The 25,000-nt window shown below is 36.0% G+C and overlaps 1 protein-coding gene across 1 annotated transcript in view; it reads right to left on the reverse strand.

Moving 5' to 3' along the window:
• The window catches only part of LOC135200922 (microtubule-associated serine/threonine-protein kinase 2-like), a 181,184-nt gene that overhangs the window by 140,524 nt on the left and 15,660 nt on the right, over positions 1 to 25,000 (reverse strand). Inside the window, 1 exon segment of the mRNA XM_064229689.1 lies at positions 9,766 to 11,647. Within this exon segment, the coding sequence (XP_064085759.1) occupies positions 9,766 to 9,817 (52 nt within the window). The 5' untranslated portion in view covers positions 9,818 to 11,647.

A 25,000-nucleotide genomic window follows, 5' to 3' on the forward strand; every position in this document is an offset into this window, starting at 1 on the left:
ACGAAACATAAGACAACAACGATCGGTACCAACACTCCTTTCTAACTGCTACGTAGTCTGTTTGTTCACAAACTAACTGAAAGTATTTGAAGTGGCAGCACCACAAAGAACACTTGTCCCCCACTGACTGAGCTTTTATTCAAGGGCACACAGCTTAATATGTAAGGCAGGGCAGCTCTTATTAATCTTGCCTTAACCCCATGGGGATTTGTGTGATCATTAAGGTGTATCAAGCAAACATTTGGGTACGGTTTAAAGCATGGCCCCCTCTGATTCCCCAACATTTGGAAGGATACTCAGCGACTATTATATATATATATATATATATTATATATATATATATATATATATATATATATATATGTGTGTGTGTGTGTGTGTGTGTGTGTGTGTGTGTGTGTGTGTGTGTGTGTGTATGTTGCTCTCTGCTAAAGGATAAGTTGATTGTCTACCTCTGTATATATTTACAAAGAAGCAGGTTCTAATGCTGATGGGGCCAGATGAATTTATCTCATGTGTGTGTGTGTGTGGAAGTTTTGCACTCATGGACTTCATCTGCTTATTGTTTTGTTAGGGAAGTGATTTTGGACAAGAGAGAGAGAGAGAGAGAGAGAGAGAGAGAGAGAGAGAGAGAGAGAGAGTATATCTATCATATAAGATTGAGGACTCATAAGCTTAACAAATCAAACGAAGCAAGTCAGACTATTCGAAGCAGATCTCAATCCTTTTTATACAAATAAGAAAAAAAACAGTCAGCCAAATTTCTCGCTTAATGAAACCAAGAATGATGTCTTGGCGGTCAAGTTCGGGCAACATCTCACCCTCCAAGTGCCTCGGAGATTAAAAACAACTCGTCATCATTCATTCTTGACGTCGAGTGCTTGCTGATGAACTCCAGAAGAGCTTATTATACTCGAGCGGCTCAACCTTGATGAAGGAAACGGTTGAGAAGAGATTAATTTGCTCTTGGACTGAACCAAAACAAGCCCTAATGAAGCTGGCAACAGATCGTAGCATTCTATAGTAGAGTCACATCAACAATGCATCTGATGTCTAGGCCAGTCCCTTACGACGCTCCTGATTGGCTGTTGATAAGCCAATCACGGGGCTGGAAACTCTCAGTCTCTCGAGAGAATTCACAAAGGCAGGATGTATGCTCCACCTTTCCGTGAGGGATACGTCTTTCAAAAATATTCCTCAGGAGAGGTGGAATATACATCCTGCCTTTGTGAACTCTCGAGAGAGACTGAGAGTTTCCAGCCCCGTGACTGGCTTATCAACAGCCACATCAGATGCACGGTTGATGTGAATTGACTATAGTACGCGTTAGTGTGGGGCGTCATGACGAGGTCACAAAGTCACCAAATTGGAGAGAAAGTTAGTTGTGCCTGATTCGTTTCAATGCAGGAAGAGGACTTCTCCTTCTAGGAAAAGGATTTCCTCCTTCATCTGTGAGAGGAACTTTGCTTCTGGAGAAAAAAAAAATCCTTCCTAAAAAAAAAAGTTTTCCTCCTTAATTAAGATGATTCCTCTTGAATAAGATTTTTCCCTCTTAAAAAAAATTTTGTTTCCTCTTGATGAAAGACTTCTCCCCGAAAAAAGGGGGCGTTCCCCTTTTAGCCTTTGGAGATTAATGCCCTTGATGGGAAAGACCGCTGAAACATGACTTCTTGCAGATCGAGGGAAGCATTCAGTCAAATTTCACTTGAGTTTGATTTATATTTGCTTATTAAACGCTATAAATTTACTGGCAAGCCTGGTACTTAATAGCAATTTGTTTGATAAGCTCTTCTTCAATTTCCCCATTAGCAAGTCTCCAAAGACTTGACAATATCTTTATCATGCCCTTATTTATTTGAGACACGTTTGTGTAGTCAAATTCAACACTCCACCACTCACCTCGTATGTGATACTAACGCCATCATCACTTCGCTAGTAAAGACTATTGCAGGCTAACTTCTAAAGTTTATATTATAAGCTAATTTAATGCCCAAGTTTCTTCTTTATATTTATCTTTTTCTTGGTTCAGCTTTTTGGAAAAGGAAAATTTGGTCCTCTCTTGATAATGGTAGTTCAGTGTTGTTGTTTTTTTTTGGGGGGGGGGGTGCGGGGACGTTTGGGGGGAGGAGTTGGTGCATTTATTTATTTATTTATTTACCATGACTTTCCAAACAAAATATGTAGATAGCATGTGACATTGCATTGGGATAAGTTTGTGGTTTTGAACGTAATGTATTACAATATCAAATTTATTTGTACCACTACAAAATTTCATTTTCATGACGTTTATCTTAGGATTCACGTGATGTTCTGTGAAGGTTTGAGTTACTCCACGTGAATTTCATCTCCATAACTTATTGACTAAAGTATTCAGTAAATACTTGATTTACCGCATATAAATCTCAGCATGATTATTGCCTAATGCCTCTAAGTCTGCATTTTGAAAGTAAATCTATTTCCGTACATAACTACATGCATTTTTTTTACTGTTTCGTATCTGAGAACTGGCTTTACAACTTTTCGTCGATGCGTGTGAATTTATTTTACATATATATTTTGTTTCAGCTCATATGACAGCATAGTTATTTGCATAGTTTCGCCCCATTCCGCGTGGACTCAATTTGCAAGACTTTTCCGGTTTTGCGTTGCAGATTCACCAAGGCTCATGTTATCGTATTTCTCTGCTATATTTGAAACGATTTTGCGTTGCGTTTTCTGTTTTATATTTTCCCAGGTTGAGTAAGTGTTTTGAGTTGCCGTTTTTTATTCCAAGATATAATATGATGTTGAAAGTCTTGGGTTTTGTGTCACAAAATTGCAATGCCTTTATACAAAGACTTGTGTAGTTTTATGCAAGCTTACATCCCATTGTTTTCTTAACACTAATATCTCAAGGTTTGTGGGACTTATAATAATAATAATAATAATAATAATATCCTTTATTTCAGCTCAGAGCCATATACATGGACTATACAAAATACAGGCAGTAACATACTCAATCTAGATACATGAGACAACATGATAAAAAGAATGAATAATCGGCACTTATCCACACAATAGCTGAGGTAGCATAAAAGATAGTGATCATAATACTGGTAATAACAGTAATGATACTGGTTAGAACAAAATGCATTGAGAGTTATAAAGGTTAGTGCACAGGTTATATAACTTAAATTTCAACTAGAGACCTTAGGTGGTTACAGTAGTCAGGTCCAGAGGGCTAAATACGAAAATTGAATATAGAAAAAACTTTAACTTGATAGTATTCACAGTAATAATGAAAAAGTAAAATATCAGCAATGAATATAATTATAATGACAGAATCTGCAGCTGACACCTTGCCAATACATAGTTTGATTAACTTTGGGCAGCAAAATAATAAAAGTACAACTACCTTGCATTGATTACAGTATTCTAATTTTATACAATATTAACACTACTTTTACGGTAATTTTACTCAACATTTCATCACAATAGTCTGATTTCATTTTCAAACTCGCCTGAAAGATCAACTGGAGGAAAGGAGAACACTCCTGGATAGACGTCGAATATGACGTCTCCTCATTCGAGAAGTCAGGATCTACGATATGACGTTTCCTTATTCTAGATGTGAGGATCCTTGGCACATGACAACAACAGTGGGTCGCGGTAGTCGAAGGAATGGGTGAGTATTGCTAGCAGTTGCAGGCTTTGTAAGTCATATAGCTTTCATCTTAATGTGACGCCAGTTTCTAATAATTTATCAGTTGATATAATGCGCTGCCCCTCGGTGTTTATTTATTTTTTTTTTGTTCTTATATATCTCGTGTTTTCAAGTGAGACGTCGATCTTGCTATTATTAGCCGCTGAGTTTTTAAATATTCATATACAGTTTTACCATATCTTTTATATATATATATATATATATATATATATATATATATATATATTATATAATAAAAGGAGCCCATAAAAACGCCCGAAAATATAGAAAGTAATTAGTACTATATTTCAGGGACTGAAGAGAGAGACGGCAGTCTCTGAAATTTAGTTACTTACTTTATCTATATTTTGGCCTTTTGATGGGCTCCTTTTCTGAGCTGGAATTCTGTTGTAACAGAACATTTCTACCAGTCATAGGTTGTGTGTGTGTGTATGTGTATGTGTGTGTGTGCACCATCGTAAATGTATACATTGCAGTGTGCTGATTGATTACCTTGCATCCAATGCCATTTTGGCTGCTTTCATCATTAGACCATGTTCTCAGAATCTGCGGTGTTTACTGCATGCTGTATAGGTCACTTCCGCTCACGGGTTCTTGGTATCACCTCTTGTATTCTACAATTTCTCTATAAGTGTCTAGGTCAATAGGTCATTTGGTTGCTCTGTTGTTTCAGTATATTGTCGTTAAGCCGTACTTATATATAAACCATTTGATTGATTAGTTGTCATCTACGAGTTTTGTGTTGCTTCCGGTATGTACGGAAAATTCGCAAATGTGTTTTAATCATTTTTCATATGTAGTCGTATATGGTGTTTATAAAACATTTCTCCTTTCTATTATCAAGGTTGCTCGTGACATTTGCTTTACCTGGATATTTACTTGATTCTCTTGTTATATATTTTGTACCATATTTCTTATTAAAAAAAACTAATTACTCAAAAAAAGCGAAATAAAACTGTTGGTTCCTGACTTGCAACGATCCGGTAAATTTTTGTCTCAATTACTCTTCCCCAAGACCTTCCTTTTTCTGTTCACGTTCCTTCCCATTCTCTCTCGAATTATTGCTTCATGACATCCCATGATCCCGTCAAGATTTCTCTCGTAATTATTTCCCCTGCGACATTGTTGTTTATTTTTTTTTCAGTGCCCAATTTTTTTGGCTTTTCATTTCCAAATTTCTTTGTTTTGTTTATTTCCAAATTTCTTTGGGTTTTCATTTCCTTTGTTTTTTTCAATTTCCGTTTTGTTTGTTTTCAAGGTTTTTCCAAATTTCCTCTTTGGTTTTTTTTGTTAATTTTCCTTTTGTTTTTTTTTCAATTCTAAATTTCTTTGGTTTTTTTTTATTTCCAAATTTCTTTGTTTTTTCATTTCCATATTTCTTTGGTTTTTCATTTCCAAATTTCTTTGCTTTTTAATTTCCAAATTTCTTTGGGTTTTTTTTCCAAATTTCTTCATTTCTACATTTCCAATTTTTTTTCCATTTCCAAATTTCTTTCTTATTTATGTCTAAATTTCTTCATATCTCCATTTCCAATTTCCTTTGTTTTGTCATTTCCAAATTTCTGTTGTTTTTTAATTTCCAAATTTCTTTGTTTTTTCTTTTCCAAATTTTTTCCCGTTCTGTGGAAAAAAAGTATTCCCCAATGGGATTTTCTCCCACAATTTTCTGTTTTTCTCTCCCGAATTTCTTTCCATCCTGCGAAAAAAAAAATATTCCTCCATCGCATTTTCTCCCAAGCCTTTCGTTTTTTCCCTTTCCAAACTTCCTTTCTTTATTTCGGAATAGCCCAACCACAGCAAGGTGGGGAGAGGGGGAGGGGGACATTTAAAACGAATAAAGGCTTACGAACCAATTCGCGATCGCTGATGATGACGACGATCCGCTAATGGACGATGAACCACCGCTGAGATTTTCGTGCCGCGAATCGTTTTAGCGCTTTTCTTTTATAAAATAAATGCAGCGGAATTCCATTAAGGCGTTGGGGGCGTCCCATGGGGGCGATCCATTAGGAGGGAGATAGATAGATATAGATAGATAGATAAAGTAGTAGATTAATGATGAAAGAAGAGAGTTGAGAGTCGATTAGATAGATAGATAGAGAATAGATGATTGATAGATTAAGTAGATTAGAGAGTGTGAAGTAGGTCGATAGATAGATAGAAAGGGAAAGGAAATAGATAGAGAGATAGCTAGCTAGATATATAGATACATAATAATAGGTTAAAATGATAGATTTGATAGATAGAGAGAGTGAAGTCGATAGATTAGATAGATAGATAGGGACAGAATGAATAGATGGATAGATAGAGCGAGTGAAAGTATATTAGATAGATAGATTGATAGATGGGGAAAGAATTAGATAGATTGATAGATAGAGAGAGTCAAATTAATAGATAGATAGACAGATAGGGAAAGAATTAGATAGATTGATAGATAGAGAGAGGCAAATTAATAGCTAGATAGATCGATAGATAGATACGGAAAGAATTAGATAGATAGATAGATAGATAGGGAAAATTAGATATACTGATAGATAGAGAGAGAGTGAAGTAGATAGATAGATATATATATGGAAAGAATTAGATAGATAGATAGATAGATAGATAGGGAAAGAATTAGATAGATTGATAGATAGAGAGAGGGTGAAGTGGATAGATAGATAGATAGGGAAAGAATTAGATAGATTGATAGATAGAGAGAGGGTGAAATAGATAGATAGGGAAAGAGTTAGATAAATTGATAGATAGAGAGAGAGTGATGTAGATAGATAGACAAATAGATAGGAAAATAATTAGATAGATTGATAGAGAGAGAGAGAGATGTAGATTGACAGATAGGGAAAGAATGAGATAGATGGATAGGTAGATAGAGAGAGAGTGAAGTAGATAGATATATAGATACGGAAAGAATTAGATAGATTGATAGACAGAGAGAGAGTGAAGTAGATAGATAGATAGATCGATAGATAGGGAAAGAATTAGATAGATTGACAGATAGAGAGAGAGTGATGTAGATAGATAGATAGATAGATAGGGAAATAATTAGATGGCTTAATAGAGAGAGGAAAGTAGATAGATAGATAGATAGATGGATGGATGGATGGATGGATGGATGGATGGAAAGAAAATACCTTTGTTGCATTATATAGATTAAATATCGATTAGGATAAGTGACGCTTGTTTGCGTATTGTGAAGTTCAAATTATGGCCAGAGAGAGAGAGAGAGAGAGAGAGAGAGAGAGATAACAAACTTCCTTCAATTGCACAAATTAAGCACTATTAAGTTTACCGGTTTCCTTTCTATGAGTCATTGACTTGAAAACAAAGGGAGAGAGAGAGAGCGAGAGAGAGAGAGAGAGAGAGAGAGAGAGAGAGAGAGAGAGAATGCATTTTCTGTATTGTATAGACCAGAGCAAGAATTAAGTCAACATTTCCATTGTTCAAAATATGTTTTCAGAATCAAACAGACATTGGGATTAACACGCGCAAACTTTTACACGATAAATAAAAATCAAGAAGCACCATTTGCGAAACAGAAAACCAGAGGGGATTGAGGAAACGTATAAAAAACAAGTTAAAATAACAGAAAGTAACGGGAAATAAAAAAAAAATCTTGAAAAAGAAATACGAAAAGGTGTAAACAAGACACGGAGAGTTAAATACGTAGATGGTTTGGGTACAAAGGGAGACAATGCAGCCGTGGAAGAATGGAAAGAGGGAGAGAACGAGAGACGGAATAAAAGGAATAAAGAACGTCAGCGGACGATAAAAGGGGAAAAATGTAGCCTCAGACATCGGGAGAAATAGAAAAATAAGAAACTGCTCGAAAATGTTCTGTAAACAAGCTTACAGAACACTCTCAACAAGAAGCAGTGAGGTTAGATTTGCGAATGTTCTTGGAAATGTGGAGAATGTCTGGTAATACTAAGGAAGATGGGATAAAACATGCAATAAATAAATATACATAGAAACGTTAAGGCAGATTTAAACGTGTGGTGCATAAGATTTTCAGATGAAAAGTAAGGAATTATGACCTTAAAACATCATTACACTGTGGGTTTCAAGTTGAAATTATGCGGATATCTCATTTTCTTTCACAAAACTGAGTTGCATGATGAAAAATCTCGAGTTTTGACTCGAAGTTTCTACGTTCAGCTTAGCACTGATGTTTTAGTTATAGTCAGTGCTTTTGCTGGCATGGAAACGCGCGTAATTGTGTAATGGCGTGAGGCGTTGTTACCTTTATTATAATTTTTCCGCATTTTAAAACCGTGGAATTTTAACCGCGCATAGTGCAAGATGTATCTTGCAATATTGTGACATTGGACTATGGCAAATGCTTCCTGTTAAATTGCGTAGTGCATATGAATGTAAATGTCACGATTGCTGAACGCCAGTCTTTTCATTTTCTTAGTGATTGTTAAGAAGGTTAGTTCCGGTTGGTTGGGCCATGCCAAAGGTCCACAGCAGTCCCTTTATTCCCAGGAAATGAGAAGTTTGCATAGATCTCGATACCATAGACAATGATTTCATTCTTTTAATAATAACGTTGATAATATTAATAACAAATATAAATATAATTATAGATATAAATACAAATGGAAATATAATAATATTTATAGAAACAAATGTTATTTGATTTCGTGACCATACTGACAACACAAAGAAGCATCTGTGCGAAGCGAACAGCATCACACAAACTCAGTTATTACACTAACTTTTATATATTCATATCGTCTTTAAGCGAAAGAGCGAGAGAGAGAGAGAGAGAGAGAGAGAGAGAGAGAGAGAGAGAGAGAGAGACGCGGGGTTGGGAAGGGAAGGAAGAATAATAATAAAAAAGTTTTTTTCCCTTTTTTCATAAACAAAAGTTAGTTATTCATTTAAAGAACTGGGACACTGTGTTTAAATAAGGCCGTATTCATAATTGGATAAGAACCTTAAGTTAAACTCTCTCTCTCTCTCTCTCTCTCTCTCTCTCTCTCTCTCTCTCTCTCTCTCTCTCTCTCTCTCTCTCGGCAAATGTTTGCCTTTGATAAACGAAAAGTTCCCTATAAAAAATTACACCAACTTTTATTTATGCAAATAGTAACAAAATTTTGTTTGCACAGAACCACGCGTCACTGCAGTGTTGTTTACACATAAACACCACATGCACTTTTTTCTGCTGTTTACAATGAAGTACGCCAATGCAAACAAGTTCTATTTTTACACAAACAAGTTTCATTTTTACACACGAATGAGCAGTTGAAAGCAGTACTGTTTGCCTAAACGGGTACCTGCTCAAAAAATAAATAAATATATAAATAAATAAATAAATTTTAAAAAATGAAAAGTTCCAGCAACATATTACTGTTCTTGCAAATAGAGAGACACCACGTCCCCTCATTTGAACATGGAAACATTATTGACCGAGATAAGGTCTCTCTCTCTCTCTCTCTCTCTCTCTCTCTCTGGCCAAGAGAGGGGGCGGGGGTTAGGGGCTGGTGTTTGAATTGCCTGTCATCCACGACCAAAGGGTCTTCATAAACGTTTGTTTATCAAAACTAAATTAATTAATTAATTAGTTAATTAACAAATGAATAAATAATGGGTTAAGAAATAAGCTTTTTCTACATATCCTTTTAGGGGGACAACCATTTTTGTATTGTTTTAAAATAGTTCGTGGATGCCTGTTCTTTCTTATGCTTTTTACCCTCGTGACTCTCTCTCTCTCTCTCTCTCTCTCTCTCTCTCTCTCTCATTGCAAGCGCGTTGAGAGTGGTTACCCTTTAACTTTAGTCAAAAACAGAAGCCAGATAGGAGTCATTCCCTCACTAACTCAACAGGTGTTATCTTTTTTTTTTTTTTTTTTTGTTTTTTGACAAAACATGAAAGAGCGTATTTATGTTTATACCACTATTTTTAGACACGTGTTTGCGTCTGTGAGTTACAGGTTGCTACAGAGAGCTCCAAGCACGAGAATAAATTGATTGGTGCGTGATTATGTAGTTAATACGTACGGAGACACGTAACGGTATTTCCTCCTACTGAACACATAAAGAAAGTTAAGTTCAACTCACCATCTTCTCCATCGAAGGAAGTCTCTTTCCTCTTCGAAGCCAAGTTGCCCATCTTGCTCGCTGCTTCTTCTTCTCCTTCCTCCTCCTCTTCTTAATTCCGTGCTTGAAGAAGATGGGCCCGAGGAAGAGGGAGGCTGTTGGTAATGACGAAGATGATGCTGGTGGTGGTGGTGACGGTGATGATGATGATGTGGTGATGGTGATGGCCGAGATAAAGCAGCAGCAGCAGCAGCAAGCTTTTTGTCTCTTGCTTTTTAGACGTTACTCGCTGTCGCCATCATTTTCGTTTGTGTATAACTTCCCGTTTTCTTTGCGATCCCGCGCGCGTCACTTGACTGCAGCCTCCCCCAATTCATCGTTTTTCGATTCTCCCTTTTTTTTTCCCTCTCCCTGTTCTCACACCTTTTGCTTTCGCTCCCCTCTTCAATATTTTCCCCCTTTATTCCTCTCTTCACACTCCCATTGCCACCCTATTTTTCTCTCTTCGCTCCTGCCTTCCTGTGATTCACTCAAGTGCGCATCTCGTCATTCTTTCGCTCGCGCGCGTTTTCAAAGTGGTCGAGTTCGCTTTGGGTAGAGCGGCATTTTTCTGATCGGGTCTTCGGGCGCCTTCTTTTGAACATAACCTCATATTACTCACTGTTTTGTTATCTATCACTACATTAAGTCGTGCTAATTTCATCTACTTCCGTCGCTCTTTTTTTTATTGTTTTTATTTCTTTTTCATTTGTTCTTATTGACGCTTGTGACTGAAATGAAGAGTTACATATTTATTTTTTTCATACATTTTTTTTTTCATCATTTTGCGTCATGCGTTCGTACTCGTTCTTAATCATGACAAAATGTATGTGATTATGTACGACATATTTGTCTGTATGTTTAGTAATATGTATATATGTACACACGTGTGTGTGTGTATAAATATATACACATACATACATACATATATGTATATGTATGTATATAAGGAAATCCCACAGGAAAATAACAAGCCCACAAATAAGACTCAACCCGCAAGTATTATCCAAAAGTAAACAAAAGAAACAAAGACCGACAGACCTTCTCTGCGAAAGGATAATAAGGAACGAGATAATCCGGGATAATCCGGTGACGAGCTGAAACACATTACTTAACGCTGAGAAATATGGCAAGGGCAGCCATACAGACGATCTTACGAAACCTGTGTAAATCTATAAACTAATTTCTGTGCTTAAGTTTATCTGTATATTTTTTAATATTGTCAATTATTCTAGTTTAAAAAGTCGCATCTTTAAATGTAAAATTTTTACGCTGTTCGACTTAATAAAGGAAAGTTAACGATATACCTTCTTAATGCTTCTTTGCACGGAACGGTGATTGTTGCTTCGCTCGGGATTATGTGATAAAAAAAAAAAAAATATTCCAAATGTACAAATAAAGCTTGTGACCGGATTCCCCCGAATTACCTCTTTTCTTTATACCCTTATTTTCCCTTTTTTTCCCCTTCCCTTTCTCGTTCGTTTTGCTACTTTCTTCCCAACTGCGTTTCATTTGTGTCCCTGAAGAGCGCGAATATAAATATGGAGGCGTTTGGAGCAGAATATCTCCTTGTTACTCTCCTGTGATTTCGCTCATGCCAGAAGACACAGGAATCCTTTGGTGGTCTTGTGTTTGTGCGTGTGTGTTTGTGGTTGTGTAGGCGAGCGCTTGTGGCAGCAGTATAGGCCGCAGGAGTGAACGCAGTTGCGATATCAAGCAGATGTACGTATCAGGTTGTGCTCTCTCTCTCTCTCTCTCTGTCTCTCTCTCCCATTACTGCTGATCCTGATGTTCCGTTTTCTCCATTTTCTGAAGTATCACAGTGGCATCAGTGTCTCCTCTTCGTGGCAGTCCTCGACCTCACCTGAAAGGAAGTAAAAATATTCATTAATTATTTGAATGGAACTTTATTCCAGTTCGCATTTGGATATCAGAAAAGTTCTGGCGATAAACCGGAATGTTTTGTGTAATGGTAATGTGAAATAGTTTTCATTTAATCATTTTCGTTTTGGGATCTGGTAACAAATTGTAATCTTTTCTGATAAAAATACGCAAAAGTTATTTTTTGTTATTTGCGATTAATTATAAACGGAAATTTTAATACATTCTAATGCTTATTTGAGATAATTTCTAATGGTAATTTATAATGTGTTGTGGTGATAACTTTATGTCATATTGAATGATCACAGGAAATCATCCCTGATGATAAGTTGTTATATTTTACTGATGTCCATCAATAATCCGGTATTCATTCTTACAAAATGCTGGTCAAAGTCATTAGGAACATAAATGAAAAACCTACTTTCATTATCTTGATTATACATAAGCCAGTGCTGTCTCATTTGGGAAAACAAATACCAGATATATATTTGTTGTTTTTATATTGATTTTGCGCTTACTATAAGATGTACAGTCGTTTGTTCCTGAATTATTCAGGATTGGCCTTGAAAGTCATGATTTGTTTACTTTTTTTTCGGTATCTTAATAATAATAATAATAATAATAATAATAATAATAATAATAATAATAATAATAATAATAATAATAATAATAATAATAATAATAATGGACGACATCAAGCTGTATGGTAAGAGCATCAAGGAAATAGATACCCTAATCCAGACTGTAAGGATTATATCAGGGGACATCAGGATGGAGTTTGGAATAGAAAAATGCGCCTTAGTCAACATACAAAAAGGCAAAGTAACGAGAACTGAAGGGATAAAGCTACCAGATGGGAGCAACATCAAACACATAGATGAGACGGGATACAAATACCTGGGAATAATGGAAGGAGGGGATATAAAACACCAAGAAATGAAGGACACGATCAGGAAAGAATATATGCAGAGACTCAAGGCGATACTCAAGTCAAAACTCAACGCCGGAAATATGATAAAAGCCATAAACACATGGGCAGTGCCAGTAATCAGATACAGCGCAGGAATAGTGGAATGGACGAAGGCAGAACTCCGCAGCATAGATCAGAAAACCAGGAAACATATGACAATACACAAAGCACTACACCCAAGAGCAAATACGACAGACTATCATAACACGAAAGGAAGGAGGGAGAGGACTACTAAGTATAGAGGACTGCGTCAACATCGAGAACAGAGCACTGGGGCAATATCTGAAAACCAGTGAAGACGAGTGGCTAAAGAGTGCATGGGAAGAAGGACTAATAAAAGTAGACGAAGACCCAGAAATATACAGAGACAGGAGAATGACAGACAGAACAGAGGACTGGCACAACAAACCAATGCACGGACAATACATGAGACAGACTAAAGAACTAGCCAGCGATGACACATGGCAATGGCTACAGAGGGGAGAGCTAAAGAAGGAAACTGAAGGAATGATAACAGCGGCACAAGATCAGGCCCTAAGAACCAGATATGTTCAAAGAACAATAGACGGAAATAACATCTCTCCCATATGTAGGAAGTGCAATACGAAAAATGAAACCATAAACCACATAGCAAGCGAATGCCCGGCACTTGCACAGAACCAGTACAAAAAGAGGCATGATTCAGTGGCAAAAGACCTCCACTGGAGCCTGTGCAAGAAACATCAGCTACCTTGCAGTAATAAGTGGTACGAGTACCAACCTGAGGGAGTGATAGAAAACGATCAGGCAAAGATCCTCTGGGACTATGGTATCAGAACGGATAGGGTGATACGTGCAAATAGACCAGACGTGACACGATTGACAAAGTCAAGAAGAAAGTATCACTCATTGATGTCGCAATACCATGGGACACCAGAGTTGAAGAGAAAGAGAGGGAAAGAATGGATAAGTATCAAGACCTGAAAATAGAAATAAGAAGGATATGGGATATGCCAGTGGAAATCGTACCCATAATCATAGGAGCACTAGGCACGATCCCAAGATCCCTGAAAAGGAATCTAGAAAAACTAGAGGCTGAAATAGCTCCAGGACTCATGCAGAAGAGTGTGATCCTAGAAACGGCGCACATAGTAAGAAAAGTGATGGACTCCTAAGGAGGCAGGATGCAACCCAACCGGACCCCACATTATAAATACCACCCAGTCGAATTGGAGGACTGTGATAGAGCAAAAAAAATAATAATAATAATAATGGTAATAATAATAATAATAATAATAATAATAATAATTATTATTATTATTATTATTATTATTATTATTATTATTATTATTATTATTATTATTATTATTATTATTCATAATGAACAAATGCTCGTATGGAAGAGGTCTAAAAGGTTATCGATTTATTAACCAATTATCAAATAATTGAAACTGCCACATCACGTGAGGAGAGAGCAACCATAGAGAAGAAAATAACAGATAAAAAAAACATAAACCAACAAACGGAACTAGGGTACGTGAATGAGTCAAACATTTGTATTTCTTTCATTCATTAGGATTATTCATTGCATTAGAGGAATCTGTCATACTGGTTTTTTTTTTCTTATTAAAGGGACAACTTCAAACAAGCTGCCAAAATTTTATTTTGAAAAAAAAAAAACCGTCCATAATTTTCGAGCCGGATTTATCTGAAGGCCTAAATCCTCTTTTTCTTGGGGGGAGGGGGGGGGGGGATTTATGGCAGGATGGAAGAGGCGGAATTGGCAACTTTTGGGAGGAACTCGTAGAAAAAAAAAAAAAAAAGCTTCCTGTCCTAACTTTTTTCTTTTTTTATACGTCTTGTATATAAAATCCAGAAAGCCAGTATTGACGATGCGGATCTTGATAAAACTGTCGGTAAATGAAATGCCTCTGATTAGTTATAGTGCCTAATTTTGTTCTGATGGATACGTTAATTTCAACCATGTTCACGTCATGCCTAAATCTTTTTTCAAATTGGTTTGGATTTGCCATGTGATTTGTATTGATAATTATGTTTAAGTGTTAAAAAGAATTCATCGCCCTTTAGTAATAATAAAATAATAATAATAATAATAATAATAATAATAATAATAATAATAATAATAATAATAATATGCCTTATTAAAAGTAATAGCTACTTCGGCAGCATTACGCTTGTAAAATACTGCTGAAGTAGCTGTTACCTTTAATAAGGTATGCTTGAGAGAGGGTCTGCTTCCTAAGTACAATAATAATAATAATAATAATAATAATAATAATAATATTCTATTATATTATTATTATTATTATTATTATTATTATTATTATTATTGTTGTTGTTGTTGTTGATGGAGCAAAACAAAAAACTATATCAACATATAATTTATATAATATATATATATATATATATATATATATATATATAGAGAGAGAGATAGAGAGAGAGAGAGAGAGAGAGAGAGAGAGAGAGAGAGAGAGAGAGAGTTTTGTTTGCATTCACGACTCTATAGTACTAATGCAAGTATGAAATCACAGAAAGCTGTATGTACTGCAGTTTTCTCTGTGTTCAAAACAGTGTTATGAATATCATCATTTTTCAATACCTCTCGCAGTTAGCGCCTTTTGTTGATTTTAAGCGAGTTAGTAAATTTTATGTCTAATCCCTCATGTAATTGAAAGGTGCAATGCAGCAGAAGCGTCAAATATAAAGCTGGAATACATTACAGTAAAAATGCAGTTGTCTTAGAAGTATGAACTGTGTTGCAAAGTAACATTGTTTACTGAAACATTCCTCATATCCTTCAATCGCCCGGAACTTTCATAATCTTGCTAGAGACGGTGCGCATTTCTGTCGATCTAAAAAAAAACCCTTTTTAATTTAATCTCAACAATCAAGGAAACGCGTCTCTTTCCCTTCTTCTTCTTCTTCTTCTTCTTCTTCTTCTTCTGTTTCCATGTCCTTTGAACGACAGCCAAATGGCTTCCTTCAACTCAAGTTGATCGGAAAAGAAAGGGAGCGGAAGACAAACCCGAGAGAAGATTGGTGATAGAGAGAGAGAGAGAGAGAGAGAGCTTGTTAAAGGATTAGGGAAGATGGTAAGAGTGGAGAATATCCCCAACCACCAGGAAGAGAGAATGAGCGATGCTTTTGATGATGGTGATGAGAGCGTTGATAGGGATTAGCAAAAACATGTGCGCGAGTGAATGAGCCGAATTGTAGTCTTTTCTTCTTCTTCTTCTTCTTCTTGCTCGGGATAACAGTAGGAAACCTTAAACCATAACGTTTTTCTTTTTTTATTTTAATTTGGGCGTTCGTTTGTTCCTAGATGCAGTCCCACACAGTAACACTCTTCAAATATTTACTATTCAAACTGTTCCGTTTGATACAAAGAAACGCCTCTGGTCAGACCTTTGAGAATCTAGAATGACACAGTGGTCTGGTTAAGCTAATTAAAGGAAAATGTTCGTCGAGGCCAAGGTGGCCTGGAGTTGTATCTGAGTAGACAGACAGAACTACCCAGAATGCAACTTTATCACGGTTGGAGGCTGTAGAAATAAATATCTGGGTCAGTCTGGCCAAAGAAGGTTACAAACTGAAATTTGAATGTATCCTCGTCCATCACTCTTAAATAGATAGATGAATAATTTCCTCGTGATATATGATGATGTCTTCTTATTGTAGAAGAAAAATAAAAAAGTTCCTTGTCACAAGAACTACAAAAGATCCAAAGTGACCAACGCAGGGTTGCGTCAAGTGAATGAGCAAAAATATACTCTCTTTGACCCTGGAATCGACCTTGAACTACATGCGGTCTAATGAATGTTAGAGGGTTTATTAGCGTTGTGCGTTCATTTTTATTTATTTAATTTTTTTTTTTTTGGGGGGAATGCATCCACAGCGACTGAATCGTGATATAAAAAGTGTGGCTTCAAAAGTGAATAGTGTTTTTGTTTTACTGTTTAAAATGAATACAGCGCACTTCCACTTCAGATCGAACTTCATAGATTATTACTGAACTGGGAATTTTATTTGTATCCCTTGTTTAAGAATATAAAGAAAGACCGTGTTGATATGTTTAGCCTACAAGAATGCGCATTTGAATACTTGTAGGTGTGCCGTTATAAAGAGTGTGGTTACAGTTCTGTGCTGCGTGTTACTCGTACTTCCTCAAAGCGTTTCATTATGGGTGATTCAGTACTTAAAAAAGGCATAGGGTATATTTTTCAATTTTATATATGGTGATTTCCTCTCAATTTCAGCAAAGTATGTTTACTATATTTGCTGGCATTTTCGTTGTTCCCCATAAAAACGCCAAAATATAGAAAGTAAGTACTATATTTCAGAGACTACCTGTATAGAGATACAGCATTCTCTGAAATATAGTAATTACTTTCTATATTTTGGCGTTTTTATGGACTCCTTTTATTAGATGGAATTGTGTTGTAACAGAACATTTTTACCAGTCATACACATATATGTATTTGTGTGTGCGTTTATCCTCTGAACCTTTCGGGTAACAGAATACGAAAAAATGAGTAAAATCACGTATTTCATCGGGATGGGGGCGGGGGCGGGGGCGGGGGCGGGGTGGGGAGGTGCGGGGCGGGTGATAAAAAAAATGAAGGCGGAGAAAGATGAATGTGCCAATTTTAAATAGCCCGCCCAATATTTCCCAGAAGCTAATTGCATAGTTTGTTACGACACCCCGAGCTTCCACAAGTTTTCCAAACTAGTTCCAATAATTCCCGAATTCCTGAAGATGGAATCTCCAACTTCTTCGTCTTCTTCTTCTTCTTTAACGAATACGGCGTTGGGCTCATATTTATTTATGATAATGAATACTCAAACCGTCGAAACGTATGAAAGAACATTACGGAAACTGATACTCGAAATTCTTACTGAACTGTTCGGCAATGAAAAATAAAATCTTTAGAGTACTTCCATAAAATTTTTTATCTATTTATTCGTATCACATAACCCGGAACTCATACGTATAACGAGGCTTATCGTCAACGATCATCATTAGCGTCGCCGTAATCACGATAGCTATATTTCTTGCGTCGTTAGTACAGGGGATTTTATATCGTTTCCTTTTTTAACTCTCAATAAGCTTTTTTGTTTTTTATTTTTTCAGGCATTGAGTGAAGGTCACAAGGTTATCGTCATCTCGTGTTCTTTAGATTTTTATTTTTATGCAGTCATTTTTATCACCTTTAAATATTCATTCTTATACTGTCTTTTATCATCGCCATTAATATCAAAAGGATTATAAACTTGAACGGTATGTTTATCTTTATCGTTTCCATCAGCACTAGTTATTTTTTATTGTTGTCCACCTTTAATGTTTTTTTAACTATGATGAATATGTATAATATATGTATATATATATATATATATATATATATATATATATATATATATATATATATTATATATATATATATATATATATATATATATATACAGTAATAATATAATATTTATATATTATATTATATATAATAATTATATATATATAATAATATATATAATATATCATGTCTTTGTGTGTGTGTGTATGTGGTGTGTGTTTTTATATGTTAAGCGGATATCCGATGAAAATGATTTCCGGAGTTGCTTAATGGACTGCTGTATTTGAATACGTTAGCGATTTGTTAATAATAATAATAATAATATAATAATAATAATAATTCCAGTTCTTGCTACCTACTTTTTTTTCAAAAACAAATTTCTAGAAGAACGCACTGACTTCATATACGGGTTTCATTTATAGTGACGTATTTTACAATAATAATAATAATAATAATAAAATAATAAATAATATAATAATAACCATTTACAATAACTATATTCATGCCGGCAACAATTCCCGTTATTTCCTTCACATTATGTTGACCCCCACCAACCCGCCCCCCACCCCCGCCCGAAATGCGCGCCCAGGGCCAAAGCCCAGGGTATTAGCGACATCAGACCCACGCGCGTATGTCACTGACCGGACTCCGACATAACCTGATTTCCGATACAAAAAAAATAATAAATCAATCAATCAATAAATAAATTTAAAAAAAAAACATATTCCTGTACAAACTTATCATTTCGTCGATGGTGTTTATGTGCTCATGCGAGCAGTGCATCTTTAATACATCCTTTCACAAGACCAGGGGAGAGAGAGAGAGAGAGAGAGGAGAGAGAGAGAGAGAGAGATATTCTTTTGGCTTGATCTGAAGAGAGAGAGTCAGAGAGAGATTCTTTTGGCTTGATGTAAAGAGGGAGAGAAAGAGGAATTTTCTTTTAGCTTAATTTGGAGAGAGAGAGAGAGAGAGAGAGAGAGAGAGAGAGAGAGAGAGAGAGAGATTTTTATTGCTTAATATGAGGTCGAAATCTTTTCAATCGTATAATGGTCGGGCATGCCAAAATCACTGGAGAGAGAGAGAAAGAGAGAGAGAGAGAGAGAGAGAGAGAGAGAGAGAGAGAGAGAGAATTATTCTTCTTGCTTAATATGAAGTCGAAATCTTTTCAATCGTATAATGGTCGCGCATGCCAAAATCATTGGAGAGAGAGATAGAGATTAAGTGAGAGAGAGAGAGAGAGAGAGAGGAGAGAGAGAGAGAGAGAGAGAGAGAGTGGGGAAAATAATAATGGGAAAAGAAAAAATCTTCTGACCCGTGTTTTGGTGCTTAATGCAACAGCTTCCGCTTCTATTGTCATGTTGTTCAACTCAGAGACCCGTTGTTGCAGGGCAAAAATATATATATATACGTGTATATAATGGCTTTTTTACCCTGGCTTTATTCTTTTTTTTTCACTTTTTTTTTTTGGTAAGGTGTTTTTCTTTGTGTGGATCTGTGTCTAGATGTTGTTTGGTTTTTCTTCGCTTGGTTACTTTTGTATTGCATAGTAGCATGCGTTTATGGATATAGACACACACACATACACTATATATATATATGTATATATAATATATATATATATATATATATATATATATATATATATATATGTATATATATATATATATATATATATATATATACATATATATATATATATGTATATACACAATCATACATATACATATATATAGTGCTTGTATGAATGAGTGTTTGCAGCATGTCAAATCGTCATTAATACTCTTTCTTACTTCATAAATAATAAAATACCAGATGAAAGATCCTGTATTTTTTTTAATAAAGTATACAGGGTGAACATAAATTCCTAGTACCATTACAATCTGTAAATACTTGTAATGGTACCGTGACTTTATGGACACCCTGTACATTAACACTGAGTAACCTACACAAAAATACACGAATATTGATATAAGATAAGAAAATAACAAAACTGAATACTGATAATAACAATATCATTCATCCACTTTACCCCTTGTTTTACTAAAGAGACCCAAATAATGAATATAAATGACAACTGAAAAAACAATATACATTTTGAAGATTTGACCCCGACCTTTCTCAGGACCCACGAAAAAAAGGTCAGAGGTTTAGGGGAGGGGGAAGGTTTATTTACTTTTGATTCAATTTCCTTGTTTTGGACTGTACTGAAGTCTCTCTCTCTCTCTCTCTCTCTCTCTCTCTCTCTCTCTCTCTCTCTCTCTCTCTCGTAAAAACACATCCAGAAAAATCTAACAAACATGCACAAACACAGAAGAATGAAAAACACATAGACACAATATATTACGAAAAAATACACAAACAAAAACTCACAGATGCACAGTAATACACGCCACACAAACAGAGGTCACAAAAATCCTATATTACGAAAAAAAACACACAAATAAAAACTCACAAACACTCAGTAATGCACGCCGCACAAACAGAAGTCACAAAAAACCTATATCACAAAAAAAAAACAAGCAAAACCTAGTAATACACAATAATGTAAGCCAAAAATCCTATATTGCAAGAAAACACGCAAACAAAAACTCACAAACACACAGTAATCCAACCCACAAAAATCCTATATTACAAAAAAGACACAAACAAAAACTCACAAACACAAAGTAATCCAACCCACAAAAATCCTATATTACAAAAAAGACACAAACAAAAACTCACAAACACGCAATATTGCACGCCACACAAACAGAATTCATAAAAAATCCAGGAACGAGGAAAGAACACACCAGAAAAAACACCAACGAACACTCACAACAACAACAGCCGGATGGATCTAATGACTGGACAGGGGGCTCCGCCGCCTCCCCCCCCCCCCCCCCCCCCCCCACCCTCCCCCCCCCCACCCACCCTCCATACGAAAGGAAGAAAGTATCTCTCGTCATCCAACGCTCACTTTAATCGAAAGTTAGAACGCCATCTCCCCCTCCCCCCCCCCCCCCCCCTCTTTGAAATGCTCCTCTTTTTGAAGTTCACTACTTAGTATTCATTAGGGATTAAGGAGCCTGTTGGGGGACGGGGAGGGGAGGGTAGGAGAGGAGAGAAGAGGAGAAGGGGATTTCAACCCCTCCCCTTTTTTTTTTTGGTATATTTACAGGATGAAAGAGAAAAGACGTGAGAGCAGGTGGAGGAGGGTTGTCTCTCGTAGGAGGCACCTGAACAAGCACCCTTTTCCTCTTTCTCTCTCTCTCTCTCTCTCTCTCTCTCTCTCTCTCTCTCTCTCTTTTAAAGGAAGATGAGAGAGAGTATTTGAATGAGTAAGACTGTAAATTATGTAATCTCTCTCTCTCTCTCTCTCTCTCTTTCTTTCTTTCTTTCTTTCTCTCTCTCTCTCTCTCTCTCTCTCTCTCTCTCTCTCTCTCAAAAGGAAGGTGAGAGTATTTAGATTGGACAGTGAGGACTGTTATCTCTCTCTCTCTCTCTCTCTCTCTCTCTCTCACTCTCTCTCTCAAAACGATGATGAGAGAGTATTTGAATAATTTAGACTGTGAGTACTGCTCTCTCTCTCTCTCTCTCTCTCTCTCTCTCTCTCTCTCTCTCTCTGTTGGCCCTCCCCTCTCATACCATAAAGCTGAAGGGAAAGAGATGACCTACCTTTTTCGAGAATGTGACCTATCTGTTCCCTGTCAGGAATGTGTTTAGTGTTCATATTTTTACTGGGGAACTTTTTGATATTTTTAAAATAGTATTTTCAAAGTTCAACATATTTATTGCATTTTTTTCAAAGTTTGGTAATATGGTTCAGATGCAGTGGGATCTGTTTAATATTTGTTGTGTTGTTTTTAAAGTGCATATTCTTATCAATGACATTATTTTTAAAGTGAGTCAGTGTTGTTCAGATTCAGTGCATGAGATAGAATATTACTCTAAAAAAAAGAAAGTTTTTTAAAATTCAAGGTTTTTGTCAAAAAACCTGATTCGAAACGTGGGCAAGGACGTACAGTGCGTTTTCACAGTCAGTTAAATACCCATTGTTGGACTTTGTCTGCTTAAGCAGTGGACTGCTTAACTGGCAGTTAGAAGGCTGTATAGGGTTGCAAAGCAAAGGTTGAATATATATATATATATATATATATATATATATATATATATATATATATAAATCCAAGATAACAAGGGTCTCGATGGGATGCCCCTTCCCTTCTGTACATAGTGAATGCCAATTTGACAGGATTGACATTGGCTCCAGTAATCATGTATCTGTATATACTCGTATGCTTCTCAAAATAGGATCCCTTCAATTCCCAATACTCTCTCTCTCTCTCTCTCTCTCTCTCTCTCTCTCTCTCTTCTTTCCTTTAATTCATACATCAAGAATAATTACAGACCACACATTTCTTCCATGCAGATGGGTTGGCTAAACAGCTCGAGCTTATTTTCCGACGTTTGCTTCACATTACGTTCTTACTTATACTGTGATTCAAAGATTCTCTCATTTTGCCATCTTACAAAGCATCTCCTCTCAATGTCTCTATGAGCCATCAACGACTATTTTACTTTCTTCATTCTTTGCAAGCTTTCACTATTAGTGACTGATATTCTTCTTCCATCATTCTATGCAATTTTTCACTACCACCAATCTCCACTGTATCGTCTGCAAACCTTCAGCAGTGACACATCTTTCACTAAGACTGTCTTCCTTGCCTACCCTAGTCTCAGCACCCTATCCGTAGGACTATTAAATAGCCATAAAAGCTAACATTCACTTCTCCAATCTCTATTTTTACACCTTACTAGTCAATCTCCTATATACTTGTTCTTACACAAGCTTCACATGACCTCTGGCCTCCTATTTCACTTTCTTCAATTTCTGTTCTCTCTTATGCTCTTCCGTATTCACTATCTGCTCCATTTGCTCTGCCTCCACATGTTCTCAAAGTTCTATTGCTTCCAGCCTAACCCCCTCCCCTATCCGGTTTGGGGGGTGGGGGGAAGGATGAGGGGATTCCCCACCAGAACCGTCCAATTTCTGTTTCATCTCCTCACTCGTCTCCCATCCTTAATTGTAGCCTTCTGGTCCCCATCCAGCACCAAAATACTTATATAGTCCCGCGTTCGCCTCATCAAGATCCGTCGTGCTGATAACATTTATGGGTGCAGTCTGAGGCCCTCTCGATTTAAAAAAAAAAAAATGAAAAAAGAAAAGACAAACCTTATGTTTTTCAACGTTCCATTCAGCTAACCAATGATAAGGTGCACATCTAGGTATACCATATTGCCATCACGTCCGTCAACTCTTTTTTTCTTTTCTTGTGAATCATTAATACATTTTTTCACGTTCTACTGTTTCCCTGATAGCTTTTTTTTTTTTTGACGTTTTTTCGTTCGTGAATATGCCTTCCCAGTAGGGAAATGGTAGCAAATACGAATGTATTTCAGAGTTGCTTCTTAACTTGACGTTGTACCAGAATACGTCTCTGTTTTTACAGTGTATGTATGTATACATTTATATACCTCACTTATTGGCCGAGTCGATAATGTCACTGGAGTCCTGATTTCTCCTCAGCTCTCTGGGCGCTGGATGGAACCCACGAGAGGACGAAATGATTATCAACTAAAAAATTTCCCCTCGGTTAACATAAGTGAAAATATATTAATTCCGAGGTAGAGTGAATTGGATATTAAAGGACATTAGTAATTCGATGAATATATATATATATATATATATATATATATATATATATATATATATATATATATATATATATATATATCTGTATATATATATATATATATATATATATATATATGTATATATATATAGATATATATATATATATATATATATATATATTATTATTCTATTAATTCTAATATAACACATTATTTAGTACGTCTGTGTTGGGACACTGTCTGGCCCTAGTTATTATTTGTATGCTGTCCTTTCTAAAATATGTATGGGACCACTCATTTGTCTCCAAGCGCTGTTGTCAAACCCCACTCCTAATCCTCGTTGCAGTTTCTGCCTGATTTAACTCAATAGTCACGTTCTGCCGCATTCATTCAATTAAAAAGAAGAGTATATTGACTTCAAAAACACAAGCAAACATGATCTTATTAGCTTCACATTCTCTTAATATTTAACTGGTGTTGTATTACCTCTTTCGTAAATGTTAGAGCACGAAATCGGACGAGATAACGCAGTAGCAAAGTGTGAAGGAGAGAGAGAGACCGAGAAACGAGAATCGTGGAAATCGTTATCGCCTGTGTTTTGTTTTTACACATCCGGAGACTCGGCTTAACCTTTTCCTCAGAGCTTGTTAATCTCTCTCTCTCTCTCTCTCTCTCTCTCTCTCTCTCTCTCTACTGAATAGATTACTAAACTACAGGGGTGATCTCTCTCGATTTAGTATTTAAGCATATGAGGAATGAAACCTTGACACTTTTTTAAGTATTTATACCCGATTGGATTATTCATTTGTTGTTTTGTTCCGTTTTGTAACTGAGTTCAGTAAATTGACTCGAGACTCGAGAAGATCAGCGTAGTTTTAAAAATGTTTTGCGGTAAACAAGTAGGCTTTTGGTCTCGAATACAAACTATCATATCTCTCTCTCTCTCTCTCTCTCTCTCTCTCTCTATATATATATATATATATTATATATATATATATATATATATATATATATATATATATATATGCGTGTGTGTGTGAATTTCGTCAGAATAAAATAAATGAGTAAAAACTCAAAAATAAAAAGATATCACAAGAAACTAGACAAAGGTCTTATGTACTGATTTAGTGTAGACACGTATTACTCACTTTTTAACTTTTATAGATTACCCAAGTGTGTTTTATCACCATAATTTATTTACATGACCAATCTGCTGAAAGCTTACCAAGTTTATTCCATTAACCCATCGGTGTTTACCCCATTTTGTAAACCGTCACATTCCTTATAACGCTTCTTCTCGTCTCTATCCACCTCCCTCCCCCACCCCGCCAACAACCCCGAC

This window comes from Macrobrachium nipponense, chromosome 27, assembly GCF_015104395.2.
Source record: "Macrobrachium nipponense isolate FS-2020 chromosome 27, ASM1510439v2, whole genome shotgun sequence".
Taxonomy (NCBI): Eukaryota; Metazoa; Arthropoda; class Malacostraca; order Decapoda; family Palaemonidae; genus Macrobrachium; species Macrobrachium nipponense.